The sequence below is a fragment of the Prionailurus viverrinus genome, chromosome B3 (assembly GCF_022837055.1).
Source record: "Prionailurus viverrinus isolate Anna chromosome B3, UM_Priviv_1.0, whole genome shotgun sequence".
Classification (NCBI taxonomy): Eukaryota; Metazoa; Chordata; class Mammalia; order Carnivora; family Felidae; genus Prionailurus; species Prionailurus viverrinus.
This window is the reverse complement of record NC_062566.1, coordinates 8,438,167-8,460,301: the sequence shown is the minus strand read 5'-3', so window position 1 is coordinate 8,460,301 and position 22,135 is coordinate 8,438,167. Positions and strand designations below refer to the sequence as shown.

Genomic DNA, 22,135 nt, shown 5'->3' with positions numbered 1-22,135 from the left:
TATGTTGTTTCATTCATAGGCTCTCTCTCTCTTCCTTGGCCCCCCCACCCCACCAAATCCACACCCTTCTTCTGGACAGAAATCATAACTTCCATCTGAAGCATACACGTTCGTTATTACTGGTGAATACGAGGTATGATACTTATTTTTTTATTTATTTATGTTTTAATTTTAGAGAGAGAGTGTGTGCACGAGAGTGGTGGAGAGGGAAGGAAGGACAGGGAGAGAGAGAGAGAGAGAGAAAGAGAGAGAGAGAGAGAGAGAGAGAGAGAGAATCTCAGGCAGGCTCCATGCTCCATGTAAAGCACGACTCAGAGCTCCATCCGACGACCTTGGGACCATGACTTGAACTGAAATCAAGAGTCGAACACTCAACCAAAGGAGCCACCAAGGTGCCCCTGAGGTTCAGTATTTAACTTTGAAACAGACTGACTTTCAGAAAAAATGAAAAGCTGCAGAAACAATTCACTTCCGGGTCATGACAATCCCGGGGACAAGGAAGGAAGGGGGGAAAAAAGAGAAGAGGCCTGAAGGTAAGAGCTGTGGACCTTCCACTCCCAACAGGCAGAGAATCTTCACACGTTTCTGATCTAGGAATAAGCTCTCAAAACAGAGAATGGATTGTCATTCCTGGGGACACAGAAAATGGATTCCAGCTTAGCCGCATGCATTATTTAAGGATTTGGGCCAAGTGGCATGCTGGGAAGATGGAGATATGGGCTCTGGTCTCTTGGCATGGCTGCGAAAGAAAACCCAGAAATGACAGGCCTGTCAGCCAAGTGCCTCCTGTCTGTCGTGGGCCAGGAAGAACGGCAAGGAGGTTAAGAGTTAAGAAAGAGCTTGAAGGGAGTAGCATGCCGTCCGGGAGCCGGGGCCACAGCCTGTAGTCATCAAAAGCAACATTACAGCTAGCTGTGCCCCTCTCTGGGACACACCATGCTGACGGATACCGCAAAGTCATTATCTGAAGAACTCCCCTGGGTATGACAAACCACCAAAAACATTTTTTTTTGAAGAGCCAGAAATGAAAAAGAAGGGCAGGGCAAAAATATTTTCTCAAGATTGTTCTAGGAAGGCATACCTAACTAGGTGCCAAATATCGCGTGGGTAACTTTTCTAACTGTCTCAGTTACTGGAGTCTAGAAACGCGTGTTCCAACGCTGCCGAGGGGTCCTATTTCGACCCTCATTGATTCGTTTCCCTAAGTCACTGTGAGAAAGGAGGTGGCAGTGGAAACAAATGCACAGGGGGGGAAAAAAGTCGCTAACTTTGTAAGCAAAATGAACAACACAACAGAATTCGACTCTGCTAGGCACTGCTTAAGAAAAGCTAAGGGAGAACATTCAGTCTACAAAAGGTTCCCCTGAAATCTTCCTTCCAAGCGTTTTTAACATGTAAAACAACTGTTCATTGTCAACAGCTTTTATAGCATGACGTGAGAAGGTCCATACATGCATCCAGCAGGCTCCCAGAGAAGCTCCTTCTTGGCGGCTTCTTATATCATCCGGAGAGGATGCTGTGGGCATAAATTCTCCTAGAACTACACAAAAATCTTTGCCTAAGGATATAAAGAAAGCCTTTTAAATCTCCCACGTGGACACGGACCATGAGATTTATATTTGTATGGGAAAACTAGATTATAGTCCCGAGGATAATGAATAATCTGTAGGTTGTACAGACATATTAGCTGTAAAAGTTTTATAGGAGATTTAACATTTTTTTTTCATTGCAAAGTATCATTGCTCTGTTTTTGCACTTAAAAATAAGAATTAGATTAAGATTAAAAACAACAAAACGATCAAGTCTATAAATACCCACTTCTTAGGGCTTAGGACCAGGAAAATGTTTCTAATGCATTTCTTCCTATCACTGAAAAAGAAAAGAAAAGGGAAGCCTGGGTGAGCAGTTGGCTGAGTGCCCGGCTCTTGGTTTCAGCTCAGGTCATGATCCCAGGGTCATGGGATTGAGTCCCATGTTGGGTTCCATGCTAAAGGCGGAGCCTGCTTGGGATACTCCCCCCGCGCCTGCCTCTTTCTCTCTCTCTCTCTCTCTCTCTCTCTCTCTCTCTCTCTCCCCCTCTTGACCCTCTCCCCACTCATGTGTTCTGTCTCTAAAATAAATAAAATCAAATACAATACAATAAAATAAAGTGATTCAACAAGATTTTCTTTTTCACCCTAACCTCTAAGAAGCTCAAAGTTAAATGTTGTGCTCATATGTAGTAACACCCATTATCTAGTATTTCTGGATTCACATGTGTCACCCTGCTGGCCTTCCCTTTTCTGTTCCATATTTCTGTGTCTCTCCTTCACTTAAAATACTTCAAGGGCGGGGCACCTGGGTGGCTCAGTACCGAACTTTGGCTCAGGTCAGGATCTCATGGTTCATGAATTCAAGCCCTGCGCTGGGCCCTGGGCTGACAGATTGGAGCTCAGAGCCTGGAGCTTGATACAGATTCTGTCTCTCTCTCTCTCTCTCTCTCTCTCTCCCTCTGCCCCTCCCCCACTTGTGCTCCATCTCTTTCAATAATAAACAAACATTTAAAAAATTAAAACATAAACAAATAAAGTAAATAAAACAAATAAAAAATAAAATACCTCAAGGGCACCCCTATCCAGGACGGCCGTACCTCGCGGTTCTCAATCAAACGTGCTTCAGAATCCCCTGGAAGGATTACAGAAAGATTGCGGGGGGCCCCATCCCCAGAGATTCTGATTCAAGAGGTCTGAAATGTTGGCGGGGTACGCATGGGGGGGTGGGTCACAAATTCTCATTTCTAACAATTTCCAGGTGATACCGATGCTGCTCCATTTTGAAACCTCAACTGGTTGAAGCCTGATAATAAATACATCAGAGCACTTGCCGTGGACCACACTATTTTATACTATCCTATCTGCATTCACTTCTTCCTCCCTCTCATTTGGTTAAGATTCCCTGCAGTCCTCCTCTGAAAGCTTGCTCTGTCTCCAGCACTCAGCCCACCTTGGAGGCTAGGAAAAGGTCTGACCGTGCCCTCTGAATACCCCTCCCTCCCTTCTCTCAAGTCTCCCGCTGACTGGGCAGTCACCACGGCTAAGTCCCGTTCATCTGTGAATCCTCAGGACGTGCTCAGTGAGAAGGTTTCGGCTGAAGTGGATTCTCACGTGAAAAGTTTAGGAAGGCAGTGGCTCTGTTTTTCTGGTCTAGAGCACACACAAGGTTTGAGAGTGCCAACAGATCCGGGGCCTTACCTGAGCCACGACCGAGGCCCCCAGAAATGAGGACGATCCCTAGAGATCATTCTGCCCAGGGTAATGCTGACCTTGACTTCACAGCAAGGCAGCAGAGGCATCAGGGTTAAGATATTCAGCATTGGGCCCATGCCCAATAGATGATAGATAGATAGACAGACAAGCAGACAGACACAGACATTCAGACAAGTAAATTAGGTTAAAGAGATATAGATATATTAGACAGATTCGATTAGAAAGATAGATAGGTAGAGATAGTTACCTAAATTTAGAGACTGCCTTCCAGAAGTCCTAGATGTCAGACGTAAACAGAAGGAGAGGGGCACCTGGGTGGCTCAGTCGGTTAAGCGTCCAACTTCGGCTCACTTCATGATCTCACAGCTCATGAATTCAAGCCCCACATCGGGTTCTGTGCTGACAGCTCAGGGCCTGGAGCCTGCTTCGGATTCTGTCTCTCCCTCTCTGGCTCTCTGCCCCTCCCCCGCTCATGCTCTGTATCACTCAAAAATGAATAAACACTCAAAAAAATTTTTTTCAATAAACAGAGGGACAGATCGAGCAAAAAGGAGAAAAAAAGGAAAGCAGAAAAAGGGAAAGAAGGCAGAGAGGATAAAACCTAAATTCACGCAGAACCATCATCATGTGATTCATGATATTTACAAAGTAGTGACCATTCTAAAAGTACCCAAAAAAGCCAAAAGCAAAGGCTTTGCCTGATAGGCTGTATCCGAATCCACCAGAAAAAGAAAACCATTCCTGGGACTGAAGGTGGAGGGAATATCGTGCAGAGAACAGGTGCGGGACGGCCGAGAGACCAAAGAGGCAACGCTGAGAATATACCTAAGGTAAGCAGCAAAAAAGGACAGCCTAACCCTCCTCGGGCTGGAGTGGGAGGAAGACAAACTTTCCCTGCCAAGGTCCAGAGAGTAAGAATTTAGGCTTCAGGCCGCTAGGTCTCTGTCCCAACTACAATACTCTGTCGCTGCCAGTTAGAGACGACGCCTACACAGGTGCACACCGCTGTTACAGCATGGCTTGCGAAAACAGACACAGGGCTGGCTTCCGCCGTCAGGGCTGAACTTCTGCAAACCCGGGGCTGGCCAGGCAAGAAGAGTCAATACCAGGATCAGGCTCACCCTGAAGCCATAGCAGGTCTAAAGGCAAATGAAAAAATGCAGCCCGTGCCGAAGACCCCACGTGAAACAGAAGGCAAAAGGAGAGATGACCGTGGAAATTCTCCCACCCTGTAGTCTCCTACCAATTCCAGCTGGAAGCCACCTGGCAGGGGAACCTAGAAAACGTATCCTGTGGTTATCAGCCCCTGGAATAACAGACAGGAACAAAGACAGAAGAAGAGGACGCTGAACAGCCCCCAAAATGGCACCACTGGCCAACTAATTTCATGCGGAAGAAAAAAAAAGCCACACTGGCCCAGGTCGTGTCTCTTCCCTCCGATCGCGGACCCACAACTGCATGAAACAGTGGTCAAAAGAAGGGCTATGCAAAATAGTCCCCCCCCCCTTTTTTTTTTCTTCTTGTAGGAGGTGTGGGAGGGGACATAAGCAGCAGGTGCTTCAAGTTGGGATGCTGACAGCCAGGGGACAGCCCGGTGACATTGGCAGGCAGTGGCCCTCTTAAAGCCCTCACCCATCTGGGTTTTGTGTTTCATGGAGCAGGCGGGTATGATGGCGTTGACCTGACACCACGGATGCCACTGGCCCTTCCTGTGCCTTCTTCATTCTCTAACATGCCGCCAGGTGGCTTCTCCCTACAAGTGGGCTAAGCCCTGCACGGGGGTCCTGTGCACTGAGGATAAAATCAAACTGGCTAAAACTGACACAGAATCTGCTTATGTGAGCCTGCATACATTTTTGTGGGGAAAACATTTTTTTTTCTGTTTCTGAAAACGGAATCGCACGAAAACCCTCCACCCCCACCCCGCAAGGTTCTCATCACAGGGGAAATGCATCTAAAGTAAAAGAAAGTGTAAATAAAGAACTGTGGTCAGCCACAGGACCTACAAAGACCCAAATGAAAGTGCAGGGGAAGCAGGTGGGTGTGGATGTACGTACACAGATTTCTGAATACAGTTAGTGATTTGCAGGGCTCCCCCCCCCCTCATTAAGCTATCAGATATTAGAGAAGTCACTGCTGTTAATTTTCTATCTCTGTTAAGTGTTACATGCATTAGAAAGAGAGAGGAAGGTTTGGAAATCTGTTCACAGCCAAGATTGTGTAGAATAAATGTCTAAAAAGAGCTAGTTATCTGATTCAGGCCCTATGAAATCAAATTCTCAATTCTCATGTGAAAAAGGCTCATCAGAAGGTAAACAGAGGCTTTGGGAGAAATCTGAACCTACTTTTAAAGGCGATCTCTACAAATTTACTACGTTACGGTCAAGGTCAACGTAGTAAGAAAACACTTTACAAGAGAGTCTGCCGCCCTTGGCCTCTATGGATGGATGCAAAATTATAAACTTACGGGGCTTTAGAAGCAATCATCTAAATAAAGTTAAGCCATTAAAAGAATAAGATTGAGGTGAAAAAGTCAACAACATTTTACAGATAATATATTACTTAGGACTGGTAACATTTTAGATAGTCATAGCTGAGTAATCTTCTCTATGTCAAACTTCTGTTACCTAATTTTTAAATATAATATAGAAATCCTAAAAAAAGCAGCTGACAGTTTAAAAATACCAAGATAGGTTGATCAGGGCATTTTAACTACTTTTCCAGAAGGTTAATCACAGGACCTCCAGATTTTCCACGTGACTCAATTTCATAAGCGAAATTAGAAGCTCTCTCACTTTCCTCTCCAAAACCTGCAAACTCTAAGCTGTGAAAAGTTAACCTGCCAATTGAAATTCTCCACCAAGATATAAACCGCATCTCTCCTGTAAGATCATGAGTAGCATTCAACGAGCTCTATTCATCAAAGGTTTTATTAAACAGGCACGGAGGGTCTGGGCATTTATTATTAAGTCTCTGAGCCCGGCGAACTGAAGTCAAAATTCTAGAAACGACCATGATAGGGATAAAAAAAAAAAAAGAAAGAAAGAAAAAAAGAATACAGCAGCTGTGGTCAGACACAACTCTGCAGTACAGATATAAATACTGCTCTCCAGGATCCACTGTTCCTTTCATATTTTTGATATCTTTATCCAGGCCGTCAACATTTTTTCTCTCCTTCCTCATTCCTTTGGCCATTCTTCCATAACCTCTCCTGTCCTCCCTAGACTCCAATATTCCCCAAGCTCACAATTTTTCTTTCTAGCCTTTATGTTCTTCCACAAACTGCCAGTTTTCTTCCACAGACCGGAGCTCCCTAACTAAAGATGGTTATTGATGTACAGTACCAGTATTTTAGTGCAGCAGCAGAATCAATAAACGAGAAAATACTGCTTTGTCAGGCTTCCCCAAAGCATGCCGGGAAACTTTACTGCTTCGGATGGTCACAGAAGCTCTTAATATGGGAGAGCGGGAGCTGGGCTCCCCTCTGTGGCAAGAAATGATCATCTTCTACACTCTAGTGACTATAAAGGAAGAAGACAAAAGTTGGAGGATTTTCTGAGACCGTTTCACATTATTATTTATCGTCTCTTAATTTTACTTCAAAAGAAAAAAAGAGAGAGAGAGAGAGAGAGTCTTATACACCAAGTGAACTGGTTAACAAAACTTATCGTAGTTATACTTAAAATGTTCAAAATGCAAAGGGTCTGTCTGCGTCGCAGAAGAGGCAGGCTTTGGTTCCTTTGGGTTTTAAAAAGCAAGGTTTGGAAAGTTTGCTATTCCTCCTAAATGACCAGTGCCGGTCAGGTGACAATTCTTTCGCTCTCTCTCCCCCACAGACACACTCTTACCAACACTCAAAATCTCTGTTTCATTTGCCTTGTTGGACGCAGCACTGAACAACTCAGGTACGGTGAGATGAGAAATTCGAGCTGGTATACGATTCGTGCACTTATGTGTGTGTGTAAATAAACGTGTACACAGAGATGGTCGGTGTATCCGCCAAATACACACACACACACACACACACTCACACACACATCACAGCCACCTCCTTGTTGGTTATTTCTCTTTAAAAGGAGCAGAGGAGGGGCGTCTGGGTGTCTCAGTCCCTTAGGCATCTGACTCTTGGTTTTGTCCAAGGTCATGATCTAATGGTTCGGTGAGTTTGAGCCCTGCATCAGGCTCCATGCTGGCAGCTCGGAGTCTGTTTACGATTCTCTCTCTCTCTCTCTCTCCTCTTTCTCTCTCTGCCCCCCTGTACTCACGCTATCTCTGTCTCTCTCAACATAAAATAAACTTTAATAAATAAATAAATAATAAATAAACTTAAAGAAAGTAGCAGAGGAGCTAAATTAAGTTACAAATACCTTTTTGGTTTTGTTTATGCTTACACCAATTTTGACATTTAATCACTGGATTGCAATGTATTAATTTAATAACCAGATAAATGAATAATGCATTCCTACCTTGCTACACGTAGACCTTTTACAAATTGGACGGCCGTTTATAATTGCTTAAAACGATACTAACAATGTAAAAAAAAAAAATCACCAGTACATCATGAAGAAATCTTTCAAGAAACTCTCAGCAGCAAAGGTAATAAACAGTAAAATAAGAGTAATATAAAAGAGATTTATAAAAGATACCACCTGTCTCTCTCAATTAATCTTTCCATTGCCCCTACAACACCAAAGCTAGTTTCCATCTGATGGTATATAACTTCCTAAAGGACTGACCCTAACTGTGCTACACTCCAAATAATCCAGGCTTAATGAAGTGGAACATTCTAACGTGGCTGGCACCTATAAAATGTCACCACTAAAACAAGTATATAAGTTCAAACATCTGGCTATGCCCTTATTAAACGAAACGTAAAAGGGAGGTTGCTTCCTTCTTATTCGTAGCCACAGTGAGAGGAAGAGAATGCTGTGATACGTACAAGTTGGTTAATACCAATCATGTATACCTCTGTGCTTGCAACAAAGATGAACGTTTCGCCAAATGACATAAAAAAGAAAACAACTATATTTACCTTGCTGGCACTCAGCCGCTTCCGGTTTGACCAACGCTAGGGATTGAGTCCATTGGATGGTGAAAAAATGGCAAAATGAAAGAGAGAAATAGAATCGTTAGTGACGATTCTGTGATTAGTTAGATGGCGCGGACTATATTCAAACAACTAACACCCACGTTCCGAGGTCACAGAGAAAACACGTTGGAGCAACAAAACAGAAACAGAAAACTCACACTTCTGTGGTCGTGTTACAGCATTTTCCCACAGTGTTCAGTAATGAAAAGACAAGGACGTACAAATACTGCTCAATCTTTAGAAGTATCAGTTCTTCGTGTGAGAAGGATCTCCATCCTTAGAATGTTTTTAATTGCCTCAAAACGCTGTAATTTCACCTCTAAACGCAAATCGGAAAGCAGATTTCCCCTACTTGAAATATTCTCATAGTATTAGGAAAATGTTTAAGAAGTTCATGGACAGTGTTCATGAATATTTAGGTTTCCATACTTTTTGATATTAAAAACAATCATTCCATTTATCCCCCCGATCAAGCCTCAATATTCAAAATAATAGGAAAAAAAATCTAAGCCGCTGCTGCACAATTAAAAAAAAAAACAAAAAACAAAAACAGGCTAATACAGCACCGAGGGAGGGAAGAACAAATTTTCTGAACAGCAAGTAACATCACCACTGTTCTCTTTTGATCTCTCATTTGTCATGCTAAGGTTGCTGAATTTCATCTACAATTAAAATTCTTTCCTAGCAAAATCCTCTCATTACCCCCGTCACCGTCCAGTACTGTGAGGCTCTACTCTGGCTGGTTAACCAGCTAACTGGATGTTAAAACTTGGATAAATTTGGGAGATTACAATGCAATTATGAATCTAATCGAGCAGACCACGTTTGCTATTATGCTTAAGGAAAAAAATACCTTTAGGCGAATGACCTATCCACTTTGACAATACATCTTCCCCATAAGTTAGAAACCAGAAAATAAATGGTCTTTGGGGGGAAATCCTCTTACATTCTGGTGACCAGCAACCAGAAACAGGGGTCCAGAAACAACTTGAAAATATTCTTTATTAAAAAAACACTTCCCCTAGTGAAACTGGGAGTTCAACATCTAGCTCATGATGCAGGGTCACAGATGCTGCCGTACGGGTATTAAAATCAGTTCTTTTACTATTTTCCCAGCACTGTACTGAAAAACATGATCAGTACAAAATCAAAGCACCAAAACAAGCACCAAAATCAATTCCTGTCTTCTAGGTATGCATGGCTATTTAGGACCCTCTGACCTAGCATTCATTGGATGCGTTAATGATCATAAAAGATCAACAAAAGAGATGAGGAAATTAACGGAAAGTGAGTATGCCTGTCTGCTTACTACAGTCCGAAGAACTACCAAGTATTGACAATTGACCCCATGCCAAACACTACATTTGATAATCTCCAACTTCACAGTCCTGTGAGATACTTTTCGCTTAATTTCTCGAAGCTAGAAAGGAGCGGAGCTGGGATTCAAACCCAGGCAAGTCTGCTGACTGAGCCCACAATTCGAACTAGAATCCTATTTTTGCCAAGAAAAAGAAGCAGACAGCAGGTTCATCAGCCTTCCAACTGTACCATGCCTGCATACAATCCTTACATCTCTGGACGTGAGGGTCGGTTTGTAGGCACTTTGCTCAAGTTCAGATTGTTGTCAGCCTGGGATCCAAAGTAACAAAGACAGTCGTGATGGAAATTTACAAACTGATTCCCAATCAAATGATCTATTGTCTTTCCAGGCTTCAGTGTTAGTTATTCCCATTTAAAAACCCAATACAGGGGCGCCTGGGTGGCTCAGTCGGTCAGGCGTCCGACTTCAGCTTGGGTCACGATCTCGCAGTTTGTGGGTTCGGGTCCCCCGTCAGGCTCTGTGCTGACAGCTCAGAGCCTGGAGCCCGCCCCTCCCCCACTTGTGCTCTGTCTCTATCAAAAATAAATAAATGTAAAAAAAATTTTTTTTAATAATAAAAACCCAATATAAAAATGGGTTTTCACTGAATGAAAAGAACGAACGTTTTCTGATACCTATTCTATCCAAAGGGGCCCCCCCGATATAAACTGCATAAGCCAAGTAACCACCCAGGGCCCAGGAAGGATTATTCCTTTCTTGGGTGTATTTTGATCAAGTACACAAAACAGAAAAAAATGAAACTACTGATCAGAACAAATGAGAGTGGGCAGGGCTTTCTATATTATAATATCCCATAAAATACATAGACAAAAAATATATTTTACCCTACACCTCTGCCAGATAAGCAAAGAATAAAGAAGATGAGAAAGCACATGAGCAGGCAGGCTGGCGAACTCTTGAAGACAGGACGTGGTGGGTCTAAGGAAAAAAGGACCAAACTCAGTAAGATGACGAGTGTGGCTACATTTACGACTCTGAAAACATACCCTTCGAGAGGTTTTACGAAAGAAACTTCAGGCAGCATCGAGGATGAGTAGCTCCGTCATTGGAAATTAATTTCAACTGAAACGGCATTACTTTGAAACTGCAAATTTGGGCCATATTTAAATATATTTTAAGGGCCGGTAGGACTGCTAACCCTAATCCGATATACTACAGGAAAATTTCACAGAAGGAATAGGGGAATCGGCAGCTATTTTCATGAGAAGCTATCCAACTTTGCAAACCCCACTTAAATATGTAAGAGAAGTTTCAGAACATAGCAGCCAGGAATAGCTCACTCCTGTGGCAGATGATGCTTACTTAGATCGTGTGTTCTTTTTGAGGGCATCCAGCTCAAGGAACCAGTCACCTACTAGCACGTGACAATGAATCCAGCAGCGATACTGTCTAGGCTAAGAGAAGCTGTATTATGTTGAGTTGAAAAAAAAAAAAGTTTATTTTCAACATCAACGTAAGATTCGAGTTTTAAAAGTACCACTTCTTTTAAAAAATAATCATACATGGGAAGGTTCTGTTCCCCCAGGTACTGTCGAGTAAACTCTCCTAAGAATCCAAATTAAAAACAGCAACTATTTTGCGGGCTCTCTGGCAACTGAAAAATCACTGTTCAGCTTCACTACTGCTTTGTGCTCTCTTCTGTGAGTTTCCTTGAAAATCAGTCGTGATTTTCACCATGAAAATAAATTCCATCTATAAGCAAAGGTGGTGTCAAAATGAAGACATCGACCCTACTGACTCAATTCAAGAAGCACTTGTAGAAGCCTAATTTATAAACAGGCTTCAGATTTCCATATCAGATTCTAAACAGGCTTCAGTTTGAACGCATTTCAGTCCTTTTCCAAGCAGGTGTTTTAGCTGGCTTTAAAAAACGCCTTTCAAATAAGTCACGATCAAAGATGCTTTTTGTTCTTCTTTTAATTCTTGGAATTATAAGGTCTGATCCCCAAATATAAAATAAAATAAGATTACGATTTGGATTCACATTATTTGCTCATAAGAACAGAGCCCCAGTCATGTCGTCATAAAATCCAATGCTTTGTTGGTGTTAGAGAGGTCTCCAATAAGCGATGCATTAACTAGAAACGTACAGAAAATAACAGATTGAAGGATATTAAAATTTATATCTTCCCGAAACTACTCCCAACAGAAAACGTGCAGCTAAAAACAAACAAAACAAACAAAAAAAGCACCAGAAGAAATTGCAATGCTGCGAATATGTACTTGATCACCCTAATAACGTACAATGTAATAATTAAATCCCGGGAACTGCTTTGCATTGCTGAATAATACCTGTGCCATCCGGTACCTAAGAAAATAGTAAATGGAAACCTTACCACTTAGTAAAAATATTTTGGATGATCTGTTACAAGGGAACCATAAGCAGGATATGCATTTTAATAACAGCCACACTATCCACATCCCTAGCCAAAACAGATTATTCCTTAAAGGATTTTCTTTCCAGGGTTCCAAGGGAAAGGATGTGCATAACCACAAATAGGAACTTTACATCTCAATACAATGATTTGTTTCCCCCCCCCAAAATAATTACCCCCGCCAAAAAAAATGCCAGCCATCTGGTAACCCAGTTATCAAAGGACAATTGCGGTGAAGAATTTTGAAATGAACAAAAGGGTTACACTCACATGTCTCTTGAAATCGCACTGTTTTACTCCTAGGTTCAAATTTAACACAATGACCCCCATGTCTTCTTCTAAACTGTTGGGGTCTTCCAATTTTAAAATATGTTCAGTCGTCCTACAAGCAAAAGGCAACAAATGACATTAGCGCTTAGGGGCAGTACCAGATAGTTTCAAACTGCATGGGGAGCTTAGGGCAAACCTCTCCTACCTCTGCCTAAGGGTGAGACACGAGTTTTACAAAGCACCCGATTCAGTAAAAATAACACAGCCATCTTCAGAGCAGGGGAATTGTTTGGCATTGCCTTGTTCAACAGTTGGTTAATGGCTTCTTTCCCCTTACTGCCCAAATAAATTTTAAATACTTGTTTTATTTTTAAGTTAGGCAGGTTAATGAACCTGAATGTTAACAGTTCAAACTCCAACACACATTCCAGAACACACTGTGGACGATTTAACGTCTGACTCCTAGGTTTGGGAGCTAAAAGCTAAAATAAGAAAATTCACATTTTAAAGCACCCTTTCATTTATTCAGATTTTTTTTTTTTGTCATTTGATCTAAACAGATGCCATTTAACCTTATGTTGAGCTCCCTCTACAATTCATAATAACAATTAGAAGGTAAAAATACAATACCTGTTAAGCTCAAGATCTCTGAGAATGACAAAGGCCGAACCCATGAAATCGGATGTGGTTAAATCCCGATCATATACCTACAAAGAGGGAAGAGGCCAGTAATGCACATTAATATGGCAAGCCAACTGAGTTTGCCGAATTATCAATAAATGCAATAGTCTGGGAATTTTGAATTCAATCTTCTAGATCTAAAAACTAATCTGCAGAGTACCGTTAACGAGGAATGTAGCCAAGTTGATGGAGAGATCGAAATTATTCAAACTTGACCACTTTGCCTACCACAGCCAAAACAATAGCACAAAATACTCTTAAGGCAGTACTCATATGCATTCCAATGTTATGCACAATGGACCACTCTCTGTAGTTTAAATGGTCTCTCATTAAAATTTAGTATTTTCCACGGTGAGCAGATCTGCCAATTAAATAGAAATTTGCTAAATATTCTCTAGCAACCCTATCCTGCACTCAACTCATGCAGTTGTAACCCAGATGTTTGAGCAATTGGTGCTTCCAACCGGTAGCTGAAAGCTCTATTAAGTATAAAGTTATTCCTAATGAGAACGGCTTTCCTACTTTTCGCCACTGCACCGACAGTCATAATTCTTCCACGTGCAGTAAGCTTAAATACAATCAATGGAGATGTTATTTTCACTCTGATTTTCTGTGGCGTATACACCATTGATCCGAGAAAACAAAACACACACTTTCAACGAAGTGTACAAATAATCCCTTGCACACGAATGTTTTTCCGCCCAGAGCCGAACGATGATAAAAGAATTTGGGGACGTGGACGTTTTAAGGGGGCAAGGATTGCTGAGACATCAGCGTTTTTAATAAAAGAGCAGACTTGAAAGCCATCTGGGATTACCTTCACACGGAGCTTTTGATCAAGGCTTTGAATAGGAAGTACAACTACCTCATCCCACACTGGATTCAAGTTCTTATATATGACTTTACTTTTGTACAGCGTCTTCCCATTCAGCTTAAATTTCACATAGGGATCGCTGGTGCCTTTAAAAAGAAAGAGTGAGACAGTTTTTAAAAATGCACGTCAACGCCTAAGATCTCCCTTAAGTAAAGGTTCTTTCTACACTCCCCTGGTTGCAAGCGTTTTCCTGAGCACGCCCAGAACAAATGTCTCCCTATGCAGAGATTGAAGGCCCCAGGGGTGGAGACGAGAGGGGGAAAAAAAAAAAAAAATGAAACCATCTGGGGTAAATGACTGATTCTTCTTTGCTCTTAGTGGTGGAACACCAATGGGTTCCTCGAGCTTTTTCTGTTTCGTTTCATCCCGGGTGTGGCATCTCAATGCTACCCACAAAAATGCAAGAGACAAAATCCACCCGTTCCAGCCCACGGTGTCAGGAGTCCTGGGGAGAAACCCGCCCCTCCCAAGAATGGCAGGGAGTCGGTGAAAAGGGAAAGAAACCATTTTCAAACGTCCGGCCAGATGGCTGACTCGACAGAACGCTGTACTTTAGAATATAATCATAATAAATCAATCAATCTCGGGAACCACGGGCTCAAAAGATGGGGCAACGGGAATGAAGACGGGGGGCACTGGGGGGCGTGGAGATTAAATCGACAAAGTTGCCATTCTTTGCTGCCTCCTGCACCTGCAGTGAAGCCGGGGACATTGTCTCACCCTGGCCTTGCTGAATGCCACACCAGCCAGGCCCTCAGCTGGCCTCAGGGCAGATACCCCTGACCCGCCCGGGGGGGCTTTGAAACAGACGCCAGAAAGAATGAATAATGTCCCTCCAGCCACTCTACCCAAAGCAGAAGGAAGGGCTGTGACAAACCTTCCTCCACACTTTCAGAACAGTGGAGGGGAGGAAAAGAAAAAAAAAAAAAAAAAGAAAGAAAGAAAATAGCAGGTCAACATAAACCATGAATTCTGTGCATGTCTCTTGCATGCCTGCCAGTAGACGGTCATATCTGGGACACACTTGTGCATCAAGACCTCATGAATGATGAATAAAGAAGCCACGAATGAATGCAGAAGCAGTGAGGGCATAACTGAAGGCCAGCCGATAATGCCACAAAGAAAGACAAAAAAAAAAAAATCTGATTGGAAGAGTGAGGATAGTATAATTAACTGCGAAACAGACACCCATGAGTAAGTGCGAAAGACCCACAGTCCGGTTCATCCACCGATGTGTCCCAGGTGCCGTGGACGGTGCCCAACACAGGCCCCCCAAACATTTATCGATCATGAATTCCTGATGGAAAGTCAAGCCTACAGAGTCTAAAACCATTAGGTCAAAAATTAATTCGGCTACTCTGTTGCAAACATTTACCAGGTCGTGACTACCGATCATTAAGCTTTTATTCTCTCAAGCTCCTCTTCTGGGTTTCTATTTACCAGCAGTATTATTAGCAATGACTGAACACACGATCTTCCCCAACTTCCTTCTTTAACAGAAACAGGCATCACTATCCAGCAAGGTCATCTACCTTGTTTAGAAGTCTCAACAGAGGAACCGAGGTAGAATGATCTGGGCGGTGGGGGAGCCTTCCAGTTTTGCAAGACTTCGAACCGGAAGACCGAGAAATTCAACCGCAAATATGCCGACGTACGCACTCGACTCTCACATTTTACGTTTGCCGACACGGGGGCAGAAGTCCATCGGTCTTTATTTTAATCTCGGACACACACACACACACACACACACACACACACACACACACACAAGTCATGTTAGTTGGCAGCTCCGGACAGGACAGTAAAACAGGAAGGCATTCACAGCCATTTAGTGGCACACTGACTAGTGAGCGAGCCGCCTGCCCCCACTCCCTCTCACGGTACAAGAGGACACCTCCGGCAAGTCAGACTTTAACAATCATTCTGATATATATATATAAAAAAAAAGTGTGTGGGGGGCGGGGTGGGGGTGGGGAGGGACTCTAATAAAAAGAGGCCTTTAATTAAATGAAATTGCCACTCTGGGATCGGGCCTTCATGCCTGTCAGCGCACTCTCAAAATAAACATCTCAAAACTAGGCCTCGGCGGTGTCACTTTCTCACAGGCAAAGCATACTGGGTAATCCCCAGGCATCCTGACAGCTACATAATGTTCAAACGGTTTCACGGGTGAATGGCGTCAGTTGCGTGAAAGAAAATATTAATGTCTGGAATTAATAGAAAAAGGGACCAGGGTTTACAAAGCCAAACAAGGAAAAAGGGTGTCAAGTTAGTGTGGCGTTAATTGTTAGGGAAAATTTGAGAAAGGGGCGGGGGGGGGGGAGGGGGGGCGCTGGGAGCACATGGTGATTTTCTCGCTGAGCCTAAGAGCCTCACTGTCAGGGAAGTGACATCTCAACTAGGCAAATTCTGAAAAGAGGTTTGCGGCTCAGGAATGCAACTCCCGATTAGACAAATGATGAGACAGCACCTTGAATGGGTGGACTTCAACCTTTTTTTTTTTTTTTTTACGGGGAGCTTCAGAAACAATGAGGCTCTTTGGAAGAAAGAGGTGGTGTGGTACTCTGGGAGGAGAATAAAGCTGGGGGGGGCGCAGACGGGCACCTCCATCCTGGTGTGGCCACCAATTCGGCTATGTGGACCCTATGGGGTCACACGCACCCCCTCCAATTTAGAATATCCGGGTGTTAAGCATCAATGGCCTGAGTCTCCTGCCGCACCCCAGACACCCCGGGGTTCGATGCGTGCCCAGAGCGACTAACAGCCATTCATCGGTCCTGCAAAAGGGCTGCACCAAGGCACACCCCTGAGCACATGTGGGACAGTCCTTCCTTCCGCCTGTACTCAAGGACATTACATCCTGTCAAGCTTCCCGTGACTCTGTATCTGTCAGGCCTGCTAACACTGTCCACGTGCTACAAACCCTAATGGCTGACTTCAGAGCCTGGGTTGGTGCTAGGCACGATGGTGGGTGGGGGGGGTGGTCACGAAGGTAAATCGGTCCCAGATCCTGCCCCGGTCCAGGGTTGTGCACCTGGCGGGCAGCAGGCGTGCCGTAACTATAACAAGAGGTTAAGTGTCAAAACAGAACTGAACTTCCCAGGTGGGAGAGATTAGCTCTAGCCCGGGTGTCAGCGGAGGCAGAAAGAAAGATACTGGTTGAAATGTGGGTGGGCGCGAACACGAGGAGAAGGACCGAAGTCATGTTAGCAGAAAGAACTGGCTTTGAAGCCGGGGAGCAGGGAGGAGACCAAGATGACAAGATCTGTGTGGTGCCCAAACCAGCATTTCCACCGATCTGGAAATCAAGTGGAAAAAAATGTAATGAGAAATAAAGCTGAACGGGCAGGTTGGAGCCAGAGGCCAAAGTGCTTGAAAATGACAAAATCCAGGGGCGCCTGGGTGGCTCAGTTGGTTAAGCGTCTGACTTCAGCTCAGGTCATGATCTCATAGTCCATGAGTTTGAGCCCCGCATCGGGCTCTGTGCTGATGGCTCAGAGCCTGGAGCCTGCTTCGGATTCTGTGTCTCCCTCTCTCTCCGCCCCTCCCCTGTTCCTGCTCTGTCTCTCTGTCTCAAAAATAAATTAAAAAAAAAAAAAACATGTAAAAAAAAATAAAAAATAAAATGACAAAATCCGGAGCTTAGTCTTTGTTCGGTGAGAAAGAGAGGATGGTTTGCTTTATCTTGTTCTTTTTTTTTTTTTTTTTTAATTTTTTTAACAAGACAAGGCACAGGTCTCAGAAAGATACGAAATGAAAAAGACACATCTGCACTCTCTCACACCTTCCTCATGCCCCTTCCTCTCACGGGCTGCTTTTGTGGATTTACTACAGGAAAAACATACAAGAATTGATTTAAACTCGAGAGTAATCATATTACGTGCACTGGACGTCACGCTTTCACAATGAAAGCACCCGCAGTTCTGTTCACACAGATTTACCGGATTTCTTGTCATCGACTGCAGAAACTTTCATTGTGTTATTGACTACTTACATAACTAGCCACCAAATAGTGGATACTTACATCATTTCATTTTTGTTTGTTTGTTTCAGTGCAAACAATAGTATAATAAACATCCTTATACGACTGTCTTGGTGTGTATATTCAGAGGGAACTTCTAACATTGGGACAGCTGGTTCTGACAGATACTGTCAAATTGTTCTTCCAAAGTCTGTCAAATTTACATTCCCACCAAGACTATATGTTTTGTACTTGTTTCTCTGCACGATCACCAATACTGGGTGCTCTGTGCCTTTATTTTAAAAGAACAGCAGGTGGAAAATGATACCTCTATTTTTCTCGGTGACATTTTGAACAAAGTTTAGAATCTTTCATATTTTAGTGACCTACATTTGTATTTGTCAGAGCAATTCCCATTCATTCCATTTGTCCATTTTTCTAAGGTCTCACGGTTTGTCATTTGCTTCAGGATCTCAATGAGTGTTTAATTATGGATATCAGCCATTGGCCATAAATCTTGTCATAATTTATTTATAGTCAAGCTATTTCTTGTGATAAGTTTTTCTTGTTTGTTTCTTTGCTTTTATTTAGTCGAATGTACCGAAGTTTTATTTATGGCTTTGTAGTTGAACATTCTGCTTAGAAGAAAATTTTCGCACAGTAAGATTTTGTAGTTTTTCATTCATTCCACATACATCCTTCGCCCATCTGGAATTATTTCAGTGTGAAGAGGGAAAGAAATTCAGGTTTATGTATGAACAGGAGAGTAAAACGATCAGAGCCAAGCTTTGGAAATATAAACCCGGCAGGAGCTTATAATGTCGAAGGCAGAAGACACAGGCTAAGCCGGAAAACCTGGTGGTTGAGATAATGCAGCACCAGGGAGTTGAGGGCCCAGGAGAAAGCTGTACCCCGAAGAAGTAACCCAGGGTTTCACAAACCGTGATCCACAGAACCTCACCTGCACGGAGGCTCCCTGGACTGAAAGGGTTAGGTAGTCAAAACCACTGGGAGAAGCTGTTTATTTCCTGCCTTGGAATTTCACAGTGTAGAATACAAAACTGAACTCTGCCAGGAGCTACATTAAGACAGACAACTATACGAACAGCTCAAAACTTTTCTACTCTGTATTTCATCAAGTTATTTAAACATAGAAAATATTTCACTAGGAGCAAACTAAAAATAATATTAAATTCCTCCAAATCAAAGCTGCAGAAGATAAGATGCATGCCCCAAATGGCCTAATGTGCACAGTCTTGGGAGAATAAATATGCGATCAGTGAATGAATCTCATTTGAAATAAAATGGTGTGTCGATGACAAGCCCGTACCTTCCTTTGCCTAACCGCCTTTTAGTAAAATCTCCCTTCCTTGGGCACTTTTACTCTGTTTCCTTGTGCTATCTTTCCTTCCAGCTATCTTTAGCTGTATATAAAAAATATACCAACCTCTTATCTTGAGAACTGAATGAACTAATATACTTCATTAATAGCAGACTCTAGCCATTAACTGACCAAGTCCCATAACAATTGCTACTTTGTTAGTAAGTATTACTACTCGATTAATTTAAAAAGGGGTGTCTATAACAAAGTATGCGGTATTAAATATTCACTTTTTTTTTACCTATCCAACATAACATGTACCGTTTGTTTCTCGTCTGTTTCTCTACTGACCCTTCTATTGCCATCTCTAAAGGTATGAAATTTGTATCACCTTTTCTCTGCAGACGTCGAAGAGAAAATTCCTTATCTTACATACTTCTTTCGAGATCCCATGTGGTTGGGGAAAATCTCCATGAAATGATCTGAGCTATCCTGGAAAGAAAGGGCTGTAGCAAAAATTAAAAAGCACTAACTATCCATGAGTATTGGCTACTGCCCTATCTCTAGTCCTAATGTTATTCACTGACGATTTTGGATCACTCTGCAAATATATCCTGATGAAAATGACAGATAGCTTGGTGAGAAGGACACCAGATAACTGAGGTCTATCAAGGAGACAGTCATCATGAATCATATTACTTGTATCTACTATCTTGAGAGAATTACAAGAAAAAATGGTCAGAAACAACAGAGGAAGTGATACATGGAACAAATATTCTGTTCACTGGCTCAAGATCAAATAAAGAATCTGCAAATAAAATAAATCTGTAATGAAGCACTAATTACAAACACCTTGTCTTTGCTTTTTGTAATAGAACTCACGGCCATGTGGGAAAAAGCAGAAAGATGCACTAAAGAGAAAGAAAAGATGGGGCGCCCGGGTGGCTCAGTTGATTAAGCATCCGACTTCAGCTCGGGTCATGCTCTCATCATTTTTGAGTTTGAGCCTCGCGTAGGGTTCTCTGCTGTCAGCACAGAGCCCGCTTCAGATCCTCTGCCTGCCTCTGTCTGCCCCTCCTCTGTTCTCTCTCTCTCAAAAATAAACATTAAAAAAAAGAAAGAAAAGAATGGAGGAGGGAGGGAGGAAGGGAGGAAGAAAGAAGGAAAGAAAGAATTACTACCATCTAGAAAAGCTTAATATATTGATATGTACCTAGATTTTACATGCACACTCTGACTTTTCAAAAAAGAAGCCAGCCTTCATATTGTATGTTTTACCTGCTTTCTTCAGCCAATAATACATCAGTCTCCTTCTGTCCCCATCAATATATTTATACAAATCGGCTTAATGGTCATTTATGTGTATATTGGGGCATACGTATATATAGCATAGGTTTGAAAAACTAGCGCTCCTAATTTGAAAATAAAAATCCATGCAAAAGCAATATTTGTAGGCAAAACTCACTTATTTGCTATCAGTAAAGCTCATTTGCCAAGTTAAAACACTTCAGCCATACGGTTTCTTCAAAGGAAAGGTTGTCAAGCTAGAAAGCTCTCCTAATTGAATGCATTTCTCAGAGTAGCAGTTTGTGAAAGGGAATTATCTCCACGTTTTTACATGAAGTTCACACTTTGTAATATCTGATAACTTTTGTTAGGAGATCTTAGGAGTTCTGATTCAAGTCAACACTTACTTGTCAAGTCTTTAGGGAAGCTCAGGTACAAAACGATGAATTCATCCTGCATGAACAGTATTTGGAAACACGGAAAAGTATCAATTTGATGTTTTTCTTATCCTCTGGCTTAAGAGTGATAAGGGGCTATTCAATCTCCTTATCAAATACGTTTAGAATCTTCACAATAAGGGGCGCCTGGGTGGCTCAGTCGGTTGAGCTTCCGACTTCAGCTCAGGTCATGTCACAGTCCGTGAGTTCGAGCCCCGCGTCGGGCTCTGTGCTGACAGCTCAGAGCCTGGAGCCTGCTTCCGATTCTGTGTCTGCCCCTCCCCTGCTCATGCTCTGTCTCTCAGTAATAAATGTGAAAAAAAAAAATTAGAATCTTCTCAATATTATGCATATTTTGAATTTTTTCTTCTTGTCAGAAAAATAACCAAGCCTGAGCTGTTTTTATACGGGATCCATAAGTTCTGACTTTCTCTGAGGCTGGCTAAATAAGCAGCATAAATGATTTCCAGAAAAACAGCCAGTGATGATTTTTGAGCGGCTGCTGCTGCCCCCTGGCAGTTAAGCTGAGATTTCTACATCAAGTGTCCAGGTGCCACATTCTTGACCCACCTTCAGAAACCATTATGGGCATTATGGACATTCAGAGGGCACTTTTCCTCCATCACATGGGAAAGAAGAAACAACTTTCCCTATGTAGAGCGAAATCTGTATTACTTAAGGTAGCAGTAGGTTCAGGTCCAGCGGAATTCTAGGCCAGGTTTTATCGACTACAATTGAATGAAGGAACATGCTTATTCCCAGGATCTCCCTAGCCCATCAGGCTGCAAATGGCGGCTCTACGCTTCCAGGAGCTGGTCTCCTGTTACCAACCACAGAACAATAGTTTTCCGCCCCAACCACCTTCAGGCCTTGCTGTCTGTGAACTCCTGAAGTTTTCTCCTGAATGTGATGGACTCATTTCCTCTAAAGGAGTCTGTCGTGCGCAATGACCCCAATGGCACCTTGGTCAAGGCCTGCCCATGGGTAGACCCTGTGGGTGTAATGGCTCCGTGCAACTCGCCAAAATCTAGCATGTGAAAGAATTTCCACTGACCAACTTACAGTGGGATCCGTGATCTGAAATTCCCAGTTTCGCGAAAACTTGTTTATTTTAACTCTTTATAAAATTTGACCAAAACTTGCTTATTTTGACTATTTGGAAGCTTGTATGGGGTAAGTAATGGGACATTCTAGAGCTGTCAGAAGCAAGGTCT

General features: G+C 42.7%; 1 protein-coding gene across 5 annotated transcripts in view; it reads right to left on the bottom strand.

Annotated features, from left to right (window-relative positions):
- MCTP2 (multiple C2 and transmembrane domain containing 2) overlaps nucleotides 1-22,135 on the bottom strand; it is a 239,124-nt gene that overhangs the window by 130,474 nt on the left and 86,515 nt on the right. For 3 of the 5 annotated variants that reach the window (XM_047862403.1, XM_047862404.1, XM_047862405.1), the window contains exons 5-8: nucleotides 13,859-14,001; nucleotides 12,991-13,067; nucleotides 12,361-12,472; nucleotides 8,278-8,313 (exon numbers count right to left, since the gene is read on the bottom strand). In XM_047862403.1, coding sequence (XP_047718359.1) covers nucleotides 8,278-8,313; nucleotides 12,361-12,472; nucleotides 12,991-13,067; nucleotides 13,859-14,001 — 368 coding nt within the window. Of the gene's footprint in view, nucleotides 1-8,277; nucleotides 12,237-12,360; nucleotides 12,473-12,990; nucleotides 13,068-13,858; nucleotides 14,002-22,135 lie in introns of those variants that run through there. The other 2 variants (XM_047862406.1, XM_047862410.1) reach the window with 2 other exon arrangements.